Genomic DNA, 26,166 nt, shown 5'->3' on the forward strand with positions numbered 1-26,166 from the left:
GTATATATGTATCAGTAAAGATACAGTGTCATTACTGGATGATAGAGGACCCATTTAAACAGAGGCTATGCTGTATTATTGTTAAATGTATATTACTCATCCATTCATTATCTAACAGCTTCATCCAAGACAAGGTTGTGGGACAGCTGGGCGTAAGGCAGGTTACACCCTGGACAGGACACCAATCCACCACAGGGCGCACACAGACGCAGACACGCACACAGTCACATCAGGAACAATTTTCCCAGAAGCCAATTAACCCACTAGTATGTCTTTGGACTGTCGGAGGAAACCCATGCAAACACGGGGAGAACACACAAACTCCACACAGAGAGCACCCCAGGTCCAGAATTGAACCCAGGGACCAGCACTGCAAGGCAGTAATGCCGACCACTGCACCACCATGCAAAAATGCATCATAATGTGCATTAAACTGTCAATGGAAATTCGGCAAAGTATCTTTTCACACAACTAAAACTGTTATTTTATGTCTGGGTATCACTATTTAAAGCAATATAGAACAACTTTTTTAAAATAAAAAAGCACAGTGATGAACCGTCCCTTGCTAGATTCTAGGCTGAATGGAGCAGCTGCAGGAATGAATCAGTAGACGAAGCATGATGGAGGCGGGGTGGGAGGGACGAGCAGTTAACAGTATTTCTCTGATCTTTGGCTCGGTGAAAGACATGGGGATGAATGAAAGTGCAGATGAAGCTTCACCAGATAAATTGTGTGGTCTTGCATTGTAATTTACTGCTCTCATTTAGTTCAAGTAGAAGAAAAGTCAAAACTAACTCATAATTAAAAAGTTCAATCCTTCTCAACCACCATTCAAACTTTACAAATCAGATGAACTCGCTCTTCCTTATACTTTAGGATTCTAGAATTCACGTAAGCTAATGGCGATGCAAAATACTTTACTAATTTAATAATAGATTACATCAGACAAACAGTTCTGATGGCTTTTTATTATGATCTGAGTCCACTGTACAGTGTGCTCAACAGCCAAAGAAGCACTTACAATTATGAAGCTAATGTGAAACATACCTTGTAGCAACTTGATCTATCACATAATAAGAACTGCCTACACTGTAAATACATCAGCACTCAAAAAGCTATGCTAAAATTGCATCACATTTTGCCAGAATTCCTTCTAGTAAAAAAAAAAATCCATTACATTCCCTGCCAATACAGCCTGCTCCATGTGGTAAGTTGAGCCAATGAAAATGCAGTGTCAGTGACAGAACATAAACTTGCTGGTGAAGTTTTTACCAAAATTGATACTTTCTGCTGAGTTGCTCTAAGGGGAATTAATATCCGGCACACCCAGAATAATTACAATCTGTTTAGCTCGCAGTTTACCGAACATTCTTCATTAAACTTTAAAAACAGGGTTTTATCTTTCCATGAAGCTGATCTGTAGGTATGAGTTTAACGCACCACTGTGAGCTAAAAAAAACATGCAAGAAAAAAAATCCGATTTTGTCCAGTAAGCAACTTAAATGTAGTTGATGCTACGCAACCAGAGTAGCAATTTATCTAATTGGTCCAAAATAACTTTCAGGAGGATCTTGTCTGGAAACATGCACTCTGCCTCTGCCCTGTATTTAAAATGACAAAATTAAATCCAGCGCAGTGCAGGTCAGAAACAGTCAGCACATGATAATGAGAAACAGAAAGTACCTCAACTTTAAGCCACAGGGATTTTTTTTCCACAGTACACTTATGGATGTTTGTGTTAATGCATCAATAGTTCTCATTAGAGAAGCAAGTCCTTTTCTTGACATGAAGAATCAATGAGGGATTAGCACAGTTTAATAAGGAATCAGCCGTTCTAGTTTTACAAAGGAAATAGTAAACTATGCATGAAATAAAGGAAATCATAAAAGAAATGGAAGAATAACATTTGTTTTGTAATATTGCAAAGTGAACAAGGAGTCAGTTCCTTCTTTTTCATGGGCACTAATCTGCAAAAGAAATAATTGAAAAACGCTTTCAAAGCAGATCCTGTGTGCAAGGAAAGAATAATGTGATCAGCTGTAAAAGCCAGAATGACAAAAACAGGAAAAGGAAATCTCTTAGTTTCATTTTCCTCCTGTAATTAAACTTTAACTTTAAAGCATCGGTACACATCTCTCAGGTAAAAGTAACAAGACAGTCAGTGCTTCTTTGGGGAAAAAAAGAAAGAATAAGTTTTTAGGACATATCTGGACATACAAGGCAAGACTGGCTTTGCACAGCATGGTTTTTAAATGACTTGTAGGTGGGGGGGATGAACATGTGCAATGTCTTTATACTGTACTTAACTACCAATCTGCCCATTTTCTCACTGCTTTACCCAATTCAGGGTCACGGTGGAGCTGAACCCTAGCCTGGCAAGCAACGGGCACAAGGTGGGGTACCCCTGCATGAGACACCAGTCCATTACACCCAACAAATTATGGTCTTATTTTTTGCTTAATGCAAAAAGCAGCATAAGTACGTTCATGTGAAGAGTTCAAGGAAGCTCTTCAACCAGAGTCACCCTCTGACTTGTTATTATACTACGTTATACTTGTTAATTATTCCAGTCAGGGGCAAAGTGCTACAACAGTCCATCTTGCAAAATGTTCCCCCCATTATTTTTTGTGTTTAAGACAAATGCATTGTGGAGAAAAGAGATACAACATTTTGTTAGATCTTGAGGTCATAGACTTAATGAATTGCCTGTTGTTTATTCCTTTTGGTCCACATTTATTTACTTTCCCCGGATATCATGTTCTCTTAAAGGCACATTTATTGTGCTGAGTCATAAAACATGACATGGCATTTGTGGCACAAGCTGGAAGACTGATTATATCTAAAACTGCACAGCAGCTGAGCCAGCTGTTAACTGTTTGTAGATAGACTGCTTTCATACAGGCCCGTTCAGCAACAAGAGAAAAAAAAACACTAAAATGACAAATCAAGCAATACTTAGGGCAGCAGTGCGGAGTAATAGTCAGGGTTCAGGACTTGTAACTGGAAGGTCCTGGGTTCAAATGTCAGGTAAGACACTTTAAGCAAAGTACTACACTTGAGGTATACCTCTATAAATCTCTATACTGTATATAAATAGGTGCAAATCATAGGTACTATGAATAAAGGCTTCAGCTAAATAACATACTGACTTATACTGCAGTAAAGGTTCTTTTCATTTAAGAGAGAGGCCATTAAAAAGCCATTATTTCATCTGGCCTCCTGTAATGATTTGCACACACAACCAACACCTGACCTCTTTCACCTCTTTCCATTAGATAGTAAAAGAAATGATAACATAGACTCCACCCTCTCTCGCAAGTCTCAGCATAACCACAGCTGTTTTTCGACTTTAGCGGGACCTGAGAGAACCATGTTCCTCCTCTCAGCACTCGTACGGTAAGCCGAAAGGGCGCAGAGTGGAAGAGGAAGAAAGGAGCCAATTCAGAAACATGATATAATGAACTTTTTAAACGTCGGCAGGGGTCAGACATGGGGTGATGGAGCATGTCCTGGGTTTCTGTTCCTTTCAATTCCGACGCACTGCGCCTCCTGGTCTGTTGATAAAGACTGGTGTTTGGTTTGGTTGCTACGGCAACACTGGAGTGTGACTTACAATGAACCCATTTATAAAGTTTAAAAAATGGATGTTTGTTTGCTGGTGTCTCAAAGCTAAGAGAGTGACATGGGTGTAATGGTGGATTAGGCTCCTAAAGACAAAATATTATCAGTAATATGCAAGAAATCCCATGATCATGAGACCTCGCCTTGGTTGTTGTATTCCAAACTGTTTTTTTCTTGGCCTTCAGAAGAGTGCCATTAGAATCTGCATTATTTTAAAATGTGTTGGTTTAAAACCGTAAATAGGCTAGAAACTGGGTGCTTGAGGTGTCATATTTTAATCTGGAAATGACAAAAATAGAGTAAAGCTACACCCATGAATAAAATAGAATAATAAAATAAGACCACAGAACATAAATGATCTTATTACGCAAGACAAAATAATGCCATTTAATATCGTATATTAGAGCACTCTCAGAAACAGAAGCCCATTATAAACCACCACTCTGTAGGAGCCTACCAAACAGTATATCGGGATCACCCTGTAAGAATTCCACAGGAAGCCTTAAATTCCGTCGGGATGTTCTATTGTTGCTTTGTATGTGTACTAATGGTCTTGTCACACACTTCCAGTAAGGAGGAAACCTTTTAAGCATGCTGCTCTCACATAAAGTCACTCATTCTTACTGTACATGTTTGGGAAAGTCTCTCTCTTTAGAAAGCATGATGAAACTTCTTGGGAACTTGGGTTCTCTGTAGTTCAATTGGCCTGTTGAACACAGCAATTCAAAATCTGTTCTGCATTTTGAAGACCATATTGCATTCATAATCTCCCTGCAAAGCCCCTTTTATTTCTCCAAATACTTCTCTTCTGAAGTAACTGTGGCCAGTACCTGAAGCTGATCTTTGTATAGCTTCATTGGTCCAAACTGCACTTCTGTAAATTGCGTCTGTAGAAAAAGACAAAGAAAAAAAATACATGTTACGAGCAATGAAATATTTTTACATTAATAAATTTTTTCAGCTTTTCCTTTATTTAACCATATCAATGTGAGTGAAGTACTTTGCTAAGGGTACAACCATAACTTTGTACCCGGAACATCCTCGACTTGAGCCCAGTGCTCTAGCCCCTGTCCTTTCTCAATTGTTTTAAATTGTTCACTTAAAACTAAAAGCAAAACCAACATTAAGCCATTTCTTCTATTAACCCCAATCTCTATTTTTTTAATGTTCTAAACGTTTTGTTTTCCAAAATTAGAGCAGAGGTTGAAGTTTTTAAAAGGGAAAAAAAATTATAATCCTTAAAAACTCAAAATTCCATTTTAAGGCAGACGGTACTTCATTCACCCAAATCTGCAGGAACTGCCTGATCAGCCCCGGACAGAAAAGTGTGGTTATCATCTGACCTCAACAGATAGCTCATATCACACCCACCAATTCTAGTCAACCAACTTTTCTTGTTGTTGTTTTTTTTTTCATTTCTGTACTGCAGAATTAGTCCACAAAATATTATTGAGGCATGAACATCAGCAGAGTGGAGAGACCTGCTACATCTCTCTGTTGAGCTAAAGACATAGAAATCCACTGTCCAGTTTTCAGAATCAAAAACACTGGCAAGCTCATATTTTCATAACTATAGACTATTTGATCTGGAAGTTGTCAATTATTTTAAATTATGATAACGTATACAAGGAAATGAAAATTCAGTGATGGGAGAGTGATGAACAAAAATGTACTCAATTTCACCTACAATTTATTAAACTTTTTTTAAAAAGAAAATCTACTCTGCTAATAATCCAGCTTCCTTCTTTCTAATGGAGCACCACACAGGGAACAGTATCCATGACAACGAGGCCTACTGTGGATGTCTATCCCTCTAGAATTCTCCTTTTCAGTAAACAAACTGAGCACGTGAGAAACATTCACAGTGGAATTTAAAACGTACAACCTTAACTCACTCAATAAAAATAAGTCCTTTTAAAAAATCTGGCTATATTAAAATTAATGAAAGTTCAATTGCTTTGAGGATCCATACCAAGATGTTTTATGTTCTGTATTTCCTATGGATCTAAAATGTATTAAATCTCATTCTCATAATTCAAAAAATAGATATCCATTTCCAATTTAGCTGAATATTAAAAGCATTCTACAGACAGAATGACATGGGAAAGATCAGGAGACTCAAACTCAATTCCTGGAGGGCCCAATGTCTTCTGGTTTTTGTTCCATCCAAGCTCTCTTACATGGCAGATCTGACTATTTAATTATGTGCATAAGTGTAATACTTCTAACTAGGCTCTGGGGTGTTTATAAGTTTTCAGTACTTTTAAAAAGCAAATGCTTTGAATAAACAGTGGTAAAAAATCTTCAAAAACATATCATGTTAACTTGAGAAAATATGTGAAATAATCATTTAATGGACAGTTTAGACTCGAACAACAAAACAGAAGTCCCTCCAGTAAGCAAGTTCAAAATTCCTGCTATATAGCCTATATCCAGTTTGATCCTTCATCCGTGGCTTTTCTATTTGGCATATTTTCCACCTCTGACTGTAAAACATGATCCAAAGCTCTTAGCTCACTGACACCAGTGCCCTGTGTTCTGGTGCTGTACACCTCCTTTCACAGTCTGTAACTGGAAGGACACACACACTGTTTGGTCAGACTTTCAGTGAGCGATCAGCCTCAGATTTTAGATGTCCATGTATCTGTCCTTCCATCACCAGAAAGTCACTCACTCCTGACCAGAGTCAGAACATCCCGGACACAGCCAGGAAGCACAGGATGCAGGATGGGACTATACCTTGGATAGGCTGCCAGGCCTACAACCACAATGCTGATGCTGGGAGAACATGCAAACTCCTAATACAAGGTGTCCCAGTTTGGAATTGAACTCAAGGGCTGTGAGACAGAAGACCTAACCCACCACGGCACCACACTGCCCAGCTTTAAACTTGAGCTGTAGAAAAATAATGAAACATACTATTGGAGACCGTTAAAGGAAGTTGCTGCTGTAAGTGGCGTTGTGAACCAAGGGGAGGTGATCTTCCCTCTGAAACAGAATTTCCTCGTTATTGTTCCAGTCTCTACACAGAAACTGGCATGCTCCACAACAACAGCACTATACTCAACCTCTTGACTATGTCACACACTACAGGGGCACATGTTCTTCTTACAGTAAGTGATGAAGGACTGGATTTTATTTGCCACTTAGATTCCTATGTATAGTGAAATCCAACTAAAAAAAAACACCCTAACTAAAAAAACAATTGTGACAAATGTTAAATAATAATGGTATGACTAACCCTACAAAAGACAAAAAAATACCCATTTCTATTTAATACAGCAATAACTGTTGTTTGGTCTTCATGTCTGATAATATTAATTACGCACAGAATACTAGAGCACATTACATTGTGCTTTGTCTCTTTTAAAGGGCTGAAACAAATGCCATGGAGTGGTAAACAGGAGGGCACCACCTTGCTTTTGACTGTCTGGAAGCAAACTAAATGAGTTACATGTGCATTAAGCCAATATCTATACACTACAGCTTTCCTTCTTCACCCATTTATCTAACACAGAACTGTCAAAACCCGAACAGCCTAAAACCAAAGCTCAGGAAATGTCAGCCTAGAGTCACTTATCCGCATGTCCAAATTACAAGCGCTCTTCCTCTCACGATGACTGTACATTTCCAGATTGGGCAGAATATTTCACTGACTGGAGGTTTACATCTTGGTCTCATTACCGCAGGTCCTGCCATCAGCAAGGAGCAGCAAGCCTGTTTGCACGAGTGTGACTCCGGCACAGCTGTTTCAGTTTAAACAACCTAAACTAGACGAGCTGCAAGTGCACGAACTGGCCAGCGAGATGGGCGAAAGGCATCACCACCCCAAGCAAAACAACAACAGATTTGCGATTGTTTTGATGGATGATTTAATGAATGAAAAACACAAACTATGCAAATGAAATATCAGCCTTTTTTTATTATTTGCACAAAATAAAAAAAGATTTTTGGGAGAGAAAATTGTGGAGCACAAACACCCTTAATACAAAGTGAGTGGTTCAGACCTATGGAACTGAATACATTTATTACTGCCATTAATAATCACTGCTACCAAAATCACATTTCCACCACTAAAATCAACAGCCTTTTAAGTACTGTACTACCAACAATAACACCAATATTTATTCTACTCCTGCTCTTAAAAGTACCAAGATAATCCAAATCATTGTGCTTCTTGCTGCACTTCACCAGTTCATAAATACTGTATGTATCGCCCTTTTTCTACTAGATATGTGTTGTCCAAATTGGCTTTGATGATTTCACAATTCCTTGTGATGCGGCATTGTTTCACGAACAGAACGCCAAGTACATATTAGTCAAGGTATGGTAAGGTCACTTCATCTCAGCACCACGAATTCCAGCATAAAGATTTTATTGTTTAAAAATAACATCAAAGGAACAGCAGACCTAAATCTCTGTTTGCCTTGCAGCACAGTAAAAATAATACTCCTTATTGTGGATGAAGTCAAGTTGGACAAAATAAATAAAAACAGTTTTTAAGATTTTTTCTACTTTTTAAGATAAAAAAAAAATGTTCTCCTGTGCTGGATCTCTGTTTATTGTGTTAATCTCTGAAACTCCCATTCATATGCAAAGGAATGTGATTATTATTATTAATATGATGCTACCATACCAGATAATAAAGGTTATGGTCAAGCACGCTAATACGCGTGATTCTTTTACGAAAGGACATTCAGAGTCATTTTAGAACTTTTCCTGGGAACTGTCTCCTGTTGCATTGCTCGTTTCAGAGAAAAATGAGGTGCATTATTTAACCTTCATGTCACATCCAGTAGTTTGTCCCTCCAAGTCATACACTGTAGTGCCCCTTCTCCCTTGCATGGAGTTCCCGCTCATTTCCATTATATAATAGTACAGCGTGTGTGTTTCATATTCGCAGGCCCAAGGAAAACAGCAGAAGTTTAGTTCTATACACCTACTGTATTTACTTAGCAATGCTGCATTTAAGCCTGCTTCCTTCCCACTAGACACATCCAGCCCTATGGATCTCTGCTACAAAGCCCTGCAGATGAGGTGGAAGAGTGGCTTTCCACCAGACTGAAAAACAGGAAATTTGATGACATTGTTCAGTGAGCAGACGTCAGCAGAGACAGATATAAAGAGTAAACAGCTTCCTAGCAGCAGCAGACAAACGGACCGGAACTGCTGGAATCCTGGGATGGCTGTTGTGTTTCGCATGGAAATCACTCCCACAGTGTCAGAATGTCCCGATTTTAATTGTACAGCTCACATCACCGACAGGAAACACAGGGGCTGTCGCATAGAAGGTCTCAGTGCACACATGACAATACCACTGCCATGTAAAGCCCAGAAACCGATTTGAGTTTTCTGCACATTGCAAGAGAAAAACAAATGTGTCTCACACTTCCACTTCAAGCTTGCATTTTTGAAAAAGAGAAGATAGTTCAATGCATTTGAACACTTTGCTTTTTTTTAGGAATGCGGACAGGTAGGTGCAGAAAGCAACACAGTCCCAAGCTGGCAATGAAGGTTGTGTGAGCAACTCTCCAATACTCTCCTTGTCACAGGCTGTTTGAGGGAAACCCCTTCCTCATGAGTAAACATCGAGCTGGCAAAGCCGACAAAAAAAATGTTTATAAATAGGATTGCTTCCTTCCCACAGCCTGTAATTTTTGACACTACAAATAAGTTCTTTTAACAAGCGCCCTAACATTTCTCTAATTCATACAGATACTGCATCACTGAGGATGAATTTTAAATGGTAACATTAATGAAAAAAAAATCAACAGAAAGATGACTATATTGGAGCTGATGATGTCTAATTTCATGCACAGGCCTCAACTGCAGGGCTGTTTACACACTGTCTTGAGAGGAAGCCAGACAGGGCCATAATGAGAGTCTGTGTGGACGCCGGGCCAGAAGCTCAAACTCGACTCGTTCACAGAAAGTGACAAATAACAACACCGGGGACGCGAAACATACAGCACGTTTTGTTGGCGTTTCTTGGGGGGCGAAGCTTTAATTTATTCTTCCCGGTCACAAAATATTTCAGTTTTTCAGAATTTCGCATGCCACGTGACAGACGTTGCTGTCCTTTCCCCTCATTGTGAAGTCACAGAAGACACATTCATATCCATATATGTATGATCGATGGGAGGCCTTACAGAAAGCAGCTGCAGGGATGAATCACTACTCAGTGTGCTTTAAGTGGCTCAATAATAAAATGGCAAGCAACTAGAAAGTTAATGTTTTCAGTAACATACACACTGTACATATTCTGTATCTTAGATGACTCAGTCAGCTAAGACCTGTAACCTAAACATGTACGGGCAGAAATGGTAAAATAATGCAGGAGAGATCATCATCATACAACAGGAAGGTGGGTTCTGAAGATCCAGTTCTAAGACAAGGGGATCTCTGTCTTGGTGACTAGAAGACTCTGTGCCAACAAAAGCCTTCAGTAAACAAGACCTCTGAAACTTAACCTGATCAATATAGCCCTCTATGTCCAATGGTTCTGAAGATCTATCTCAGCTACTTCCCAGCATGTTGCACATTTAAGGCAAAACAAAGAGCTCAACCTCATGTGGTGAGGATAACAAGGTTTAACGAGTGGTACGTGTTCTGCACTACAAGCCCAGGGGGATAGCTTGTGGCCAGAAAGGATGAACTTTTTGTTTCTGGCCATCTGCAATGGGCTGACAGGACTCTCTCTCTCCACAGCATCTCTCAGATTCCCAGGAATTAACACATTTACTGCGTCTCCAGATCATACGCTTCCTGTTTTTTTTTTGGGGGGGGGGGGGATTTCATTGCTTTAAACTGTTCAAAAACAAATTTCAAAGAAGAGTTTAGACAGAGGCTTAAGGCTGTTTAAAATCATTTCTGCAACCAAACTTTTTCTAACTTATGAAAGAAATATGGAGAGTCAAGGAAAGGCATGTCTGAGTTCATGTCTTCACCCATATGTTCTACAGTTCAGTACCCTGGTAAAAAGTTAATAGGTTTATTCCATGCTGAAAAAAGAAGAAAGAAAACACAACGTTTCGGACACGGAGCCTTCTTCGGGTGTGAGAAAGACAGGGCAGTAAGCAAAGGTAATGTAGTGGGAGAACAAAAGCTGGGAGAGAGGAGAAGGCGGGAGCAGGGGACAGAGTGGCCAATCAGGTAGTGTGAGGTCAGGATAGGAGAAGAGAGGTGTGAAATGAAATCTACAATGAATAGAGAGAATTTAGAAGAAAATGAGTCTGTCGTTGAGAGAAGGGGAAAGGTGTGATCCTAGCTGCAGGATAATTTGAGCTTCTGTAGTCTTTCTGATGTGGGAATTAGGAAAACCATCTTTGAAAACACAGACGGAGTAGTTTACCCTGGAAAACTACTTATCTACTCTAAAGAATAATGGCCCAAACTGGACACAGAGTACATGTGAGGAACCTACCTAGAAGTGCATTTAAAACTGTAAATGGGAGGCACTTCTTTACAGAAAGGTTTTTCGGGAGCATAGAACCAACTGTCCAGCCATGTCATTGAAGCTAATACCGTGGTTTATTTTAAAAAATGGCTGGATGAAATCCTTGGATTAATTACCTGCTAACTACTCAATGCGTGGAATGGCCTGTTCTCGTTTTTAACTATTCGTAAGAACTCTGGCCCACCAGCTACCACAATGAAGGCCATGGTATTTTAGTGCCCTACGTACTGCACACAAGCTTCTGAACAGTGTGTTTGTGACTACCGCTGGCCAAAAGGAATTACAACATTTCTAATTTCAAATATTTTCATTTATTTAAACATTTGCAAAACCTCATTTCAAAAGGTCCTAAAAGGTTTAAGATAATGAAAATGTGGCGCGACTCACATACTGCTTTTATAAGAAATATCAGTTTCACAAACTAATAAATTCAATAAGTAGATCTGCAGTTTCAAAGTGACACTGTGCACTGTCATGGGTTTTAAGAAATGGATTATTCACACAATGATAAAAGACAATATTATAATTATATTATTATTACATTATTATTCATATTAATTATTGATATTATTACAATATTGCATGGGTATAATATATGCAAAACTATTGACTTCAGAATTCTCTGAATTAGTTTTATACCATCTTAATAGGCCTCATGTCTTTCATGTCACATACTTATCATTAACCCCTTTGGAGTCTTTTGCACAAGATGCTTTGGCAGCTAAATTCCGATTTGCAGTCCCATAACTTATCCTGGGAAATTACAGGGCATTACAACTACATAGGGCGAAACTAAAAAACACTCAAGAACGCTTTCTTACAATTTCTGCAGCACTCTTGACAAGATCAATGCTGACCAGACATTCCTGGGGCAGAATGATCTAGAACGCATACATCCTGGGCCCGGTGCTCCGAGAAATTTCTTGGTGTATTAATTATCGTCCCACCGCAGTCCCAGAAGCACGATGGCATCTGTGCACTTCAGGGAAAGCTAGTTAAGAGAAAAAGCCATCTGAGAGAAAGCCTTTCACACTTTAAAAGAGGTAGTTCATCAACACTAAGCATCAATAATTTCCTCTCAGATATAGTTTTTTACTTTGCACTCTTGCTCTGAAATTGACCGCTGATGTTTGCGCAACTTGTGCAATATATCAAGTATGACTTATGAAAAAAAGAAATAATTAAGCTCTGGTGTGTAACAAAATATCCACCAGCATTCCTCTTAAATGTGTTCTAAAACACACCAGTAAACTGATCCCAATACCATAATAATTTAATCAAGAAAAGTACAATACTTAAATTCTCAAATGAAAAGCACAAAAAGGAGGATGGGATGTGGCTTATTTAAAATGAAAAGAGTGCTGGAAGTTACTTTTTTAAATATTTTCCAACACAACAGCTCTTCCACTGTTTGTTCCATCAGACAACAGGTATGGGGATCTTTCACTGGCCTGGAGCAGTTTCTGCTGGATTCCAACTGTTTGTGAGCGGCTATTCATTTTTCAAACCTATTTTAAATCAGGAGAAAAAAGTGTGCATATCATTTTGCACATTTGAACAATTAAACTTTAAGCAGTAGTATACTCTCGAAAAATAGAAATCATATCTGTCTGCTAGGCAGAGCTTTGCAATCAATCCTGGCAGCCTTGAGAGCTCTACTAGTTTTCTTTAAAGACAGGAATCACCTCCCTGAGGTGCAAAGACAAGCCTGCTCCCAAGTGGATCTGTAGATACAACATGGAGTGTTGTGTGAAAACAAACAGAAGTCACACATTACCCACAGCTCACTGTATGCTGGGAGTTTGGACAAACCTAAAAGTCTAAGGTTATGTTTCAGGCAAAAAAACGTCAACCTTAACTTTTTAGAGGACACAATAATAGAAAGAGCCAAGTCGAACACACTGATGATGGCGTCTTATTTTTATACTTAGTTTTGAAGGTTACTTATGTTTGAGTTACAAGCTTAATGTTTACGCCAGTGCTGAAAAAGTACATCTGACTGGAGACATTCAAGATTCATCCATACAGTATGTGATCCCCATATTCATTACAGAACTCCAACTGTAGCACAGTCTGGCTGGCTTTTCTTTGTCCCCAGTCCTGGGAGAAATATGGCTCCCGCAATTCAACAGAAATTCAGTTTTCAGCAGAAATTCATGCTCTGCTTTTCATTCATTATTTTTTCTGGGTTTCTGGTTTGTAAAATAAAGCAAAAGGTGCTACTCATAGGCAGGAATAGCCACTGTTCTAAAGGCTCTGTCTACATTTTATAACATTCTAGGATATAGTTAACATACAGTGATACTAGGGCTAGTGTGCACTGGGGCTTTTTACAAGCTGTTATCAATTGCAGCAATCCCTCCAGAAGCTAGCCAGTAAAGTTCCCACTGTCATGTGTTCTGAAGTTTGCACAAGGAAGCAAATGCCTTAGTATTATCGTGTGCCCTGTTACAGTGTGCCCAGCCCTGTGCAGGAACAATCTGACCTCCCTCATTTCTGTTTTATCTTCTACCTCCACAAGATAAAAAATATATGCAAACATTTTTTCTCCATAAAAGCAACTGCTTCTTTAAAACATGTTCTTCATATTAGAGCTTAGCTTTGTTTAGTATAATTTTAAAACATCTGTGAAACACTGTTGACCATTTAAGCTCGATCTACATCAATCTGTTTTGAGCACAATGGTTAGGAGGTGTGATATAAATTACATTAAACAGGATTTTCATGGGAAGCCATGAATTCCACTTTTAATAATATATGTTAACATGTAGTGGGTAACCATTTTTTATGGAACTAAATATCAACATTACAAAATACTTTTTATTACTTTAGATCTCCTCTCAGGTTTGTCAACAGGGACACTAGGTAGGCTTTATTTGGTGCATCATGCTAAAGTATCACGCATTAAATGAATTTTCATAACATTTATACTTGGTTCCATGCTAAAACACCAGTTCATACTGTATATCTAAAGATGAAGCCCTGGACTCATTGCCTAAGACCTCAAACTTCAAAATCTCCAGCTAGAAATTGGCTGGAGCCCTAGGAGAGAAAGGAATTGGGCCGTCTCAGCTTTTATCGTCTCACAGCAAATAGAACTTCATTCATTAAAGTAAAAACAAGATCACAACATCTGTCACAGCTGTGTTGCCTGCTGAAACCCAGGGTGTGCAAGTCGGGACCATGGCTGGCTTCTGGGACTAAGAATAGACTGTAATGGCAGCCACTGGCGCTGTGCCTGACTCCAGGCACTACTGTTAACTCTAACCCTGCCAACACAACCGGACTTGGTCTAGAAACACACTCGCCACTCCTACTCCTCAGTGCTGATGAAGGACTTCAGTCAGCACATTTTTTACTCATTTGCTGGATGTTGTCAAACAGGCACGAAAGCAAAAATAATGTTTAGAAATAAAAAGACCAGCATTTAAAAAAAAAACACATTTGCCCAAGAAATGCAGGTGTAAAAACATGGAAAGGACAATTTCTTCCTTGGTATGTGAATACAGAACCTTTAACCAACATTCTTATACTATAGCAGCAGGCTAGTTCTTTATAGGAGGAACCTTTCATTATGAAATTCACATAATTATTAGACTAGGGCATAGATGATGGGAAATGCATGGAGCCCAAGCACAGCACATATTCTGCATTTGTTGCCGATTGTTGTAGGTTGTTTACCACGTATTTCATCGGGTAAACTGTGACATCAGAAGATGAGGGAACTGTGTGTATCAGCACATTTACCTATGTGTACTGAAGATAAATTATTTCTTTCAGTTTTTTTTAAGAGCACCAAACCTCCACACAAAGCCCACAGCTCAAAAAAGCTTGAGGAGCACGAGGAGCTGGCATGAAACTTAGTGACTGCAACAGGCCAGCGCCAGGGGAGCCCAGCACTCACCACTGAAGAGAAACAGCATGGATAGAGCAGTAAGAGGGCATAACATTTCAGATATTTTGTAATGTGGAGTTCATCATTTTCCACACTACCTCCAGCAAACGTAGCGGTCAGCCTATTAATTTATTGCGAGCAGATTGGACTAAATTATGGAGATGGTCTTGAAACAAAAAGTCGACATGCGACATTACAAAATCCAGTTTTACCAGCCAACAAATGCATTGGAAGAGAACTATGCATGTGTAATCTACTAGCACTGAGCCACAAAAACCTTGATTTGATGGAACATACTTTAACGGCACACAAAGATTGCAGAGTTCAGTAGAATGGAATGCTCCTTCAACAATCAATGCGGCATGCTCCAATGAGCTTGTTTTATTTGTTAGGCTCAGCTCCTGTCATTCAACATTGACGAATTCCACTCTATACTGAGCAAATGAGTTACAGATTTTAGAAACTAGAGTTATAATTCGAGAAGCTGGAATTTCTGATTACCCTTTATGAAAAGTTATACACATGGCAAGATCCAGCTGTTAAAAGCTGGGATTAGGCAAGCCATGGTGAGGTTAAACATTTACAATAACAATTTAAAGACAATCTGGGAACCATGCTACAAGAATGGCTATAATTCCATTGCTTGCTTTTAGAATTGAAACCCTTCAGAGAAAATGTTAAATACTGAAATATTAGAAAATTGTGTTCCAGCCTGTTCAATCAAAATTGCATAATTCAGAGGTTCCCAATATTGTTACTAGGGGTCCACACACCTGCTGGCTTTCATTTCAGGTTAATTACTTAACCAAAGTCTTCATTAACTAATAAATTGCTTGATTGGAACACTTGCAAGTTTTTGTTCTGCTTGAAACTTTGGAATTTTATGTTACTTATTAAATGCAGTAAAAAAGTCGAATGTGTTTAAGAGCTGAAAACAATCCAACAGTTCAAATTAAACCAATTACTAAGTCAATTATTTATTTAATTGTGTAACAGACAGCTGGTGTCTGGGTCACCAAGACCATTGGGAAACTTGTCTTGATTTCTGGTATATCCTATGATTCCTAAGGATTATAAAGCTTTAGAAGAAAATACGTTTATCTTCATGTGCAGAGTAAATGTAAAGAAGGCTAATGTAAGTGATCACACAACTGTGCATCACAGAAGCAAACAGCAGACCTGGCTAATGTGTCAGTTCTGACAGGTTTTCTAAGCAATGACTGGCAGATACTGTATAAAAGCAGGAATAGGTGAAGGCTTATTCCATGCTTAATGGAAAAGAAAGGAATCACAATGTTTCAGCTGTGCCTAATTCCACCTGAAGAAGGCTCCACGGCCGAATCATTGCGTTTTCTTTCCTCTCTTTTCAGCATGGAATAGACCTATTACTTGTTCCTTAATTCCAGTTAGGATGTGTTAGCCTAATCCCATCTTTGAACAGCAACAAAACAGCTTCATTTTAAATCGTGAAGCCTTTTTCTAGAGAACCCATCACAAACTTCTGTGGGGTCACCTTGCAGATTTGTTTTACATTTCTTATTATTCATTTCATGCAGCTGGGTTACCACCATCGTCCAATATCAGAAGTAAAGCCAGGCTGGTCCTGGTCAGTACCAGGATGGGAGACCTCCAAGGAAAACCAGGTTGCTGTTGCATGTGGTGTTGGTGGACCAGTAGGTGGCACTCTTCTCCTGTACCAGAACATAAAAGACAACGCCACAGTAGGGTAATGGGCCCCGAGTCTGTGGGAGGTGTGCTCTTTCACGAGACATTAAATCAAAGTCTTAAGTACGTAGCCACTAAAGATCTCATGGCACTGTTCATAAAATTAGGGCAGTCATTCCTGGTATTAAATTCCACTCTGATTTTATACAATCTGGTCTACCTAGTACCCCTCTTGATTCAACTGGTGAAGTTATGTTTCATTTCCCTCCTGGGGCTGCTGGAGTGCAATGCCAGCTGGGTTAAAATCATTTTATGATTATTACTTTACAAAAAAGTCAAAGGCATTTAAAAGGCAAAGCACATGGACAACAATCAGCATGATCTTTTCATGCAGAGGATCACAACCCGAAAACACGCAAATCCAAATTTCACGGAGTTAGAAATAACTCTGGTGTCTCATCCATTGGTTGTCTCTTCCACCTAACGCTGCAGAAAGCACTGAGCTACTCCGGCTTGGCTATGGAAATGCTCTATACCGATAGTCAAACCTGTATAAATCCTTTCAGCACTTTTTCCGGCCACTTTTTTGCACCAGTACCCAATTGTGTTGGGGAAAGCCAAACATTCTAGGACTAAATTAGAAGCATACAGGTAAGATGAATCCAAGTACTTATAGGATTTGTAATGGAATTCATAATTAAATACCCACAGCAATGGAGCTCAATGAAAGAGAGGTGTATCACACTTGTACATTCTGATCTAACATAACAGTGAAAGAGCCAGACTACCCTGAGACGCAGTTGTCAGGTGATCAGAGTTACACAACAGTCCCAGAGAGGCCAATTTCTACTGTGAGAAGCACATGAGCCTTTATGATCTCTTCTCTCCAGTTACTGCCGATTTCTTCAGTGCAATTCTTCCACAGTTATTGGTATTTTTACATTTTCAAAACATTTGGATTCTAATGCATTTATCACTTTTATGGGAATGTAGTAGCGTGATGCCCCATAAAGCACTGCTGCATTATGAAGAGTGTTCTCCGTGAATGAAGAGACTGATTGGTCCATCCACTGACTAACAGATATAAATATGACTTTTCCAGACTTACATTCACTTTTGGTAGTTGTAGCTAATGGAAAAATAGCTTTTTAAAGTACTGTCAAGTATTTTTAAACAGTAGTTGTTCATAATATAGTATTAGAAATAATCAATTAGTGTGCTTATACAACAATTTTCTTCTATATAATTGCGTTTTATCATTCCAAATCCTGTTTCATCCTCCTTATTCACCACTGGCCTGCCGTCTCACCTGCACAGCTGACGAGTGGGAGAACTGTGAGAAATTACTAGCACACACGTCTCCTTCTTGCACGGCCAATCAAGAGCTACAAGCTCAAAAAAGTATTTCTAAAGAACTGAAGCGATGGGACTGCCAACACAAAAGAACAGAAAAATGGACACATTTTTTGTTCAGCGCATACTTGGAAATAAGAAGGAAGGCCAAGTTAATTAAAAGCAAACAAGCTTAAGGCCTGTGCAGTCATACCGCAGCCTCCATCTCTAGTCACCTTCAAGGTACTTCTGTCCTTATCCTGATTACACCACAATCTGCACTAATACCATCACAACCTTAAGCTCCATCCAGCTGAGTAACGTCAGAGCTGCACGGGATTCTCACTCGGCGTGCTTCAGCAAGATGTCAGAGGAGAATTGATCCCCTTTAATCAGACAGTACACTGGACTGAAGCCTGCAAAAGGATCTCATTTGATAAAAGCAAATGATAAATTAATGATAAACTGAGCAAAGGACAATCGAAAAAAAGGTCAGGACATAAAGCTAAACCAGCTCAAGAGGTTTAAATGACTTCTAGCCGTTAAACCATGGCGCTATCATGCATATAGACATTGCTCCTGTAGGGGATTTAGCGCAAGCACCAGCTGTGTGAAATACATCATGAGGGGGACTATAAGCAGAACCATGATGTCACCCCAGCCTGACAGAGCCACTGCTGCCCCAGCTGACGCAAGACCACGAGCGCCAGTGCGAAAGAGGTACCCGGCAGTGCCAGGGCTTGGGACCAACGTTTTAGCTCCGTCGCCCGTCCCGGAGGTCGAGCTGGAACAACTGCAGCCCTGGAAATGCCATTGCCCACATGCAGATCATTCCTGCAGCGATGTCTGATCGGCACTGACCTTTCTCCGGGAACACATTAGCCACCACAAAGCAAACCGAAAGGTCCCTCCACTGACAGACAAACTCTGCACCTTCATTTTACACCTCATTCCTTCCCTTGCGAGATATGTTTACCCCATCTATTACTCTCTGTCAACAGTTAACAAGTTTCCATGGTAGGTGGAGATGCAGATGGAGATGAGGTTCCACCTGAATCTTTAGGATAGCTTTTAAGAGCTAAGATCTTGTGCCCGGACTTCCCAAAGGCATAACTATAAATCAGAGTTATCGAACCTGTTCTCTGCACACACTAGCTCGCCTGTTTAACGGTCAGGTCACACAGGAAACCCACGGACACTCACAGACGTAAGTGGATACAGACACCTTGTACGAAAGAAGCTCAGCTGCTTTCAGAACACACATGGGGAGAAACAAAATCACTAAGGTTAAGCATCCACGAGCAGGTAAAAAACAGGAGAAGATGAAAGTTTCTCCAAGCGAGCTGTGAAATACACACAGCCTGACTTCTGGATACCCTTCCTTTCTGAGGATCTGGCCCTGTCTGCCAGAGCCTGTGTGCGTTCTTGCCCACCTTTGCTGCTGCACAACGCCTTCCCTTCACGGCGCTCTCGCGGAGGCTAAATTTATATTCTAGAAGTCTGCCGGCTTCAATGTTCCTTTCAACCTCGCATTCCTGACTTGGCTGCTCTCCTCAGATTTTTGGCCCCAGCTCATTTGCTTTGTGGTTTTCCTCTCCCGTGTTCAGACTGGGCAGCGAACTGCGAGCGGCAAAGCGAGGAAACGGGGCCCGAGTTCGCGGGCGGCCCGACAGGCACCTGCTGCAGAGACGTCGGCCGGCGGAGGCAGGGTCTTCCACAGCTGCACAAGCCACAGAGGACCCCCCGCGCCCGAGATGCTCCAGCTCCCACAGCCCCCCGGGCAACAGAAAACCAGGAGCCACAGGCAAACGCACAAATTCACCAGAACACCTTCACTGCCGCACCACGGCAGGGGTGATTCTGCCACAAAGCCTGGCTACATTTTATCATTTCACTTATTTACTGAACGTCTGTAGTTCACATACAGGGCACAGATGCTGAAGGCCTGTTGGCGGTGGGCTTGATTTATCCGTTATGTTGTCTGAAAACACTGGCATTTCTAAACACAAGCAAGTTGAACATCCTAGAGAAAAAAAACCCGAAGAAAACGTCAAAAGTGCATATTCCCAAATATACAGCAGTCTGTAAATCTGTAACAAACTAATCTGTGAATCTAAATAAAGTTTTCTTCTAAGTGACACTGGACCGCAGATACTTCCAGTCTGGGTACAGACATTACAAAGAATGCAAGCAATAAGCCTTCGAAAACCAGTTGCCGTTTTGTTAATGCACGTATTTTAGCAAATATCTCATCGATCATTTTGTGAGTGTTGAGAGAAGTTGCAAAAGTAGTCAAAAATAAAATCTGAAACATCCAAAGGCCTCATGGCAGGACTGTAAATTTCAGCATTTCCAATGGTGCGCCAGGAATAAATAAATATATAAATAGACGAAGGAGAAGAATGTGAGCCTCCTGTGAGTGAAGAGGCTTTTTTCTTTTATGGATTTTAAAAGCTTGAAAAAATAATTTGCAAAATTTGGGAAAAAAACATGATACTTATGTACATGTGCAGATCCCAAGCCTATTTTTGATATCATTAAAATGAAAATGTCCCTCCTGGGCAGCAAGAAATTACATTAACAGGTCAGCACATTCTTTCCTTATTCACCCCAATTTAAGCCTAGACCACAGAGAGTACTAATGCCTGAATTAAAATATCTAGGCCTATATCAGAGTCCATATGTTACCTTCCGATTAATAGCTTAACCTATACCTAATTACAACTACTCAAACTTGTAATAACATCAATTTCCACTTTGTTTCAAGCAAAATGTAATGCCAATCTCTCCTGGAACTATGCTCTAAAATATCCTCTTTTAAAATTTTACAGTACGTTTCAAGATCTTACAAGGAAATATAAAGCAAAAATAAATTTTGTGGGAAGCTACAAATCAGGATACAAAAGAATAACATTAGCTTTGGTCCAACTGTTTCTGAGTTTTGTTTTAAAGCAGGAGAGTTTTCTTATTTACCGGGAAATCTGTTTGTGAGGCTCTTTAAGCAAGGGTTTAACTTTCCACAGGCTAGCTCATTTTTTATTAGCGTTCAACACATGCTGACAGCTATGACGAATAAAAATGAAAAATGCATTATATTTTTTCCAGATTACAAAAACAAGCATATCAGTTGTGGAATGAAAAACGAGCCAAACAGCCTGAAAGAGGGGGGGCATACTTCAGACTAAGTCTGTAAATAATTAACCCAACTTTGATAGAGATATGGTGGTTGATGTGGACCTTTTACTAGCACAAAAAAAATCACATATAGAGTGACCCATCTGCATAGACATGTTTTTTCTTGACTGAACTCAAGTCAGATGATGGTGTTCGTCTCAGCATACAGTACACGCCTTTCATTGTGCTCTAACACTTAATGTCGACATGTTTTCCAACAGATTTAGTGCATTTTGATTTCTTTTTTTTTCAGGATAAACAAAATGATTAATTCAGCAAACTAGTTCAACGTGAACAATGTGGTGTAAACATGAATAATTAAATCCGCAAAACAAAAGTCTGAGAAAGAATCTGTCCATGATTTAAGCATTTCAACAACCTCGATAAAGCAATCACATGCCATCATATGATTCAGGCTGTTCAACCTTGAGGGAAAAGCACACGCGTCTTCAGATTCTCTGCGTCTGAGAGGACTGGAATTCAGGTGGCTCTTTGAAACCGTGGGGAGGCCCCATTTGAACAAGCCCTCACCTTGGCTGGCATTCTGGGAGGCAACAGGCAAAATGAAAGACCAGATCAAACATACTAAACAGGAGTTTTCCCGCTAACCATCAGTAATATATTTAATAAAGGAAATGCAACTGTCGGCACAGTAGTTTTGTTTTCAGATATGATGCCTTTATCTGAAATACAAAGAGTGTAAATTCCTCAGCACCAATGACGTTTTTATATTGCACAGAGCACTGAGGATCAGTCTCCAGGCTGGACAAACTGTCTCTATCTGATACACGATGTTTTCCATAATGATCCTCGTGCTGTAAAACAGGTTAGGGATTATAGCCTACTGGCGCCATATGAAACGCCAATCCACAGTGTCTGCATTTCTGGCCACACTCATTCAACATGCGCCTTGTATCAGGGGAGCTACCCTTGTTCTGTAATGCTGTTTTTTATCCACATAATAACCCTAAATCATTCAGGATTGGAAGCCAAATGTGATTTTTTAACATGCACGAAATTGTTATTTAAGAATAAACTTCACACGCCCATGCCAAGAGAGCTCCGACAGTGGCAGTACAACTACAATTGTACACCTGCAGCACCAGCTGTAGAAAACATAACCTGTCCCAGCAGCTCTTAGACAAAAACACAGGAATAACATGGAAACAGTACAAAAAAGGTGGATTGATAAGTGAACCTGACATTGCTGCAAGGATAGATTTATTTTTATAATGCATCACAATTTACGGGCCCTTTGAAATAAGTTGCAGATGGAAATTGCTGTTGGGAGCCACAGAGCGTGCAGCCAGCCAGCGCCACTCAGAAGAGAACAGCTACCTGCTCATCACCGACCCAGACTCCAGCCCAGGGTCACAGGACACAGCCCGTACCCCCTCACCTCAGGGTAGCAGGATCACAGAGCCGAGAAACAGCGCTGTTGCCGACTCCATACTGGGTGGGCATAGAACAAAAACAAACTGCTTTCAATATTTAAAAAATGAATTAAGAAAATTCGCTCTGTGAACAAACGATAAAAGGAATAGCAATAATTATAACTGCATTTTAAGATCGTACAGAAAACAACTTATCGAAACCAAGGGTGATATGGGAATGTGGACTGTTCTGTACAATCTTTACTACAATTTTTGTGTTCTGTATAATGTAGGACCCTATTTCACTGATTATTGACATAGGTCCAGACCCTTACATTTAGCAAACACATTGTGCTAAAACACGCTAATTGTAAAGACCATAAGAGACAACTTTCAATAACATACTAAAAGAGTGTTTCTGATAGCGTTCAGCTAATTCAGTTACGGAGTTGCCAGGATTATTATTTTAAAAGGTGGGGGGAAAGCTTCCTAACACTAAATGTGAGAAAACGGTTCCAGAACAGCACTAAGTGCAAAATGCTTGTGTAGCTACAGATGCAATAACAAAATATGTCTCTCTAAATCCAGCCATTGACTTATTTAGATTTAGAAAGCAATGAAAGGACGCAATGAGAGAACACAGAACCAAGATCCACCAACCCTGGCCTGGAGCTAAACTAATGCACATCTGCTTTTCCAGGAAATGGTTGCTGCCGTCTAGATTCACAGTCCACCAAGTTACACCGAACAAAAGACTTCCTGTAAAGCCACAGGCCAAACAGCATTTTTCAAAAGATATTACACAAAATGTAATTTTGGTAAATACAGACAGAAATTAAAATTTAGGAATGGAAGAGGGGGAAAAGTAGCCTCAGACCACTCCAGTCTCCATCTTGTTCCCTGAATCGCTTCAAGTCTCCTAAAAGCAGGCTACTTGATCCAAACCCATAATACCACTAGAACGCCGCTCATAAAATAGAACTGCTACAGTGACAGTGATTTATTAGGCCAGTGGGTCAATGAAATATAACCCTAATATGGGGGTTTATTGTTCATTCTTCAGCTATGTTACTCAGCCATGTCTTCAATAAAGCACTTTATTGGCCCACGAGAGGTAGTACTTTTTGTACCCGTGCCAGCGAAACCCCTAGTAACTGTAACTGTGTCTGCTCTCAGGTTTGGGCCACAAACCCTGAACACAGCCCAGGCCCTGCCAGGGGCTGCGCAGCCACACGGAAAGCAGAACGGGCCGTTTCCAGCTAATGATTAACTCTGCCGAGCCAGGCACCAGAACACTGCCTCGTCCGGCTGACCGGGCGGCCTGCGCAGGGAAAGCCTTTCCCTTCACTCTGTTCTGCCAGGAGCCGGGAGCTCCCCTCCTCCACAAACACAATCCGAGCCCGGGGAGTTCTGGGCAGTGCGGACCACAGCCGGGAGAAAAGAAGAATGTAAAAGATAACGTGGACAGCTGCCGCGGGTTTTAATTAGAATGGCATCGCTTGTGGCAGAACGTCTGTCCACTGCCTCCACCCCCCCCGTTCCTCCTCTTTCTGCAGTTAAGAAGCCAAAAGAGATCCAGTGGATCCCCTGCCACATGTCAGAAGGCGTGCACCTGGCCGCTCGCCGTACCACATGCATCCTCATACGGGGAGGGGCACCGAAGCTCTGAAGGGGGGTGTGGGATTATGAACCAGTTGAGGAATCCCAATTCATCACGGCACACAGCACCTTTGATAGCTCCTTTTCCGGGTTTCTTCAGTCTTAAGAGTGGTGCACTCTAAGTGAACCGTCGAAAGCATTAGGTTAATTGCACTAAACTGAATCCACAGCCTTTCCTCTGCACCCAGAAGTTGTAAATTACGATGGAAACATCACACACAACAACCACAACGATCTTCACCAATTGCCGTGTCTGGAAACATTAGGTCCTAGAATTCTACAAAAGAACAAAACACATAATTGCCTGCAAGATAAAGGCCTGTCAGCAATTCTTTATCTTACTGAAAGACAAAATGACCTCTTCCTAGCTCAGATGCAATGAAATAGACCAATTCCTTTTATTCCTCTTTTGGAACATAGAGCTATAGCTATAGCTCCCTGAAATCAGAACTGAGCCCTGCAGACAATCTTGAGTATGTTTCTTTGAACAATCTCAAGCTACCATTCATGACTCCTGAAAACTGACTATGACTGACTCTCTGTGGAACCTTCAGAAAACCCTGTACCAAATGTCCTGCTTCTTGTCTTTTTGTTTTTGTCGTTTCTTTAATGAATCAGCATAATGAAGGCGAAATAGTTTTATAAGGCAGATTTGAGTTTGTTGTTTGGCCTGTAATTTGGTGATAGGCTCAAACTAGCAACCCAAGTGTGTCGTATTAGTAAGATAAACCCCTTTAACAAAGCCACTTTCCAACTAGAGCTTTATTTTATTTTCCTTTATTTAAGGTCTTGCAATTCCATCTACACTACTATAGAGAGCAGACATGGCAGGTAAGCTTTCTGTCATATGCTAGATCAAAGCACCAATGCATCATTTAAGTGCAAAATTAAGATACAGAACAGTGTGCACCATCCTAGGCAGAAATATATATTTTTTTCTTTGCTGTGCATCCTCAACAGCAGTAAAAACATTAGCATGCATACATCAGTGTCAAAAACAAGTGTGCCAAATGAGACCCTCTGAGCATTATTGAGTTACTGAGTTCCGTTTAATCGTCTCTTTTACGCATCTAAAAGAGAATGAAAGGCAAAAACCACAGGTAACAAGAATCAAAATGTTTTTTACATAAGAAAAAAGCAGTGTCATGTTTTGCTGTCAAACAACTCTAACCGATTTCTCAAAACTTCTGTCTCACTTTACTCTCCATCTAGTGTGCTCTGTTCAGCCTTGCGGTACACACAGCCAGCGGGCTGCGAATTAATTGCTAAGGACGTAGCAATATTTATTAGTGGGACTCGTCATGGCAACAGCAAGCGATACTCTGACAGCTTCACTGCTGAATGGATCAGAGCGTGCAGTACGTGTGGGGGGGCATTTGTAGCTTTTTATTTGGCCAGAGCACTGCATTTTTATACAATTATGTTTTTTTTACTTTAAATTGTTGAGCGAAACAATGAAAATGATCTTTATACAAACACCAAAGAGGCGTTAAATATTCAAGAAAAATGGAAGTGTCTGTTGCATTTTTAGTGCCCGTCAGTAGATAAACAGGTAAAGTAAAGGTCAAGTCCTCACCAGAGCATGGCCAGCGCTCATCCCGGTTACTGTAGTGCTGAGTGACCTGAGAGCGGGATTCCATTTATACAGCTGGGAAAACTGGAGACACTGGGGTGGAGGACCTCACTGAAAAGTACCACAGCAGTATCTGTAGTGGGGACTCGAACCCATAACCTGCGTGGAGTGGCCCTCTCCCGACGACGGAAGGAGCCGACTCACTCGGACAGAGACGCGTGAGAACGGGCAGCGCTCAGCGCCTCTCAGAAACGCACAGGGTTGCGCTAAAAGCAGAACATTAGAGTAGATAAATCAAACTCCACTGGATCTCTGGAACTCTGGAAAAACAATGCGCAGGCTTACATGCATTCATCAGAAACTCTGAAACAGTACACACACTTTTAAAGCAACTTTTTTTTGCTAAATTCAGGAATAA

At 40.4% G+C, this 26,166-nt stretch overlaps 1 protein-coding gene across 2 annotated transcripts in view; it reads right to left on the reverse strand.

Moving 5' to 3' along the window:
* pde8a (phosphodiesterase 8A) overlaps positions 1-26,166 on the reverse strand; it is a 72,297-nt gene that overhangs the window by 25,841 nt on the left and 20,290 nt on the right. For both annotated transcript variants that reach the window (XM_015343055.2, XM_015343054.2), the window contains exon 2: positions 4,452-4,508. In XM_015343055.2, the coding sequence (XP_015198541.1) occupies positions 4,452-4,508 (57 nt within the window). The remainder of the gene's footprint in view (positions 1-4,451; positions 4,509-26,166) is intronic.

This window comes from Lepisosteus oculatus, chromosome 5 (genome assembly GCF_040954835.1).
Source record: "Lepisosteus oculatus isolate fLepOcu1 chromosome 5, fLepOcu1.hap2, whole genome shotgun sequence".
Lineage (NCBI taxonomy): Eukaryota > Metazoa > Chordata > Actinopteri > Semionotiformes > Lepisosteidae > Lepisosteus > Lepisosteus oculatus.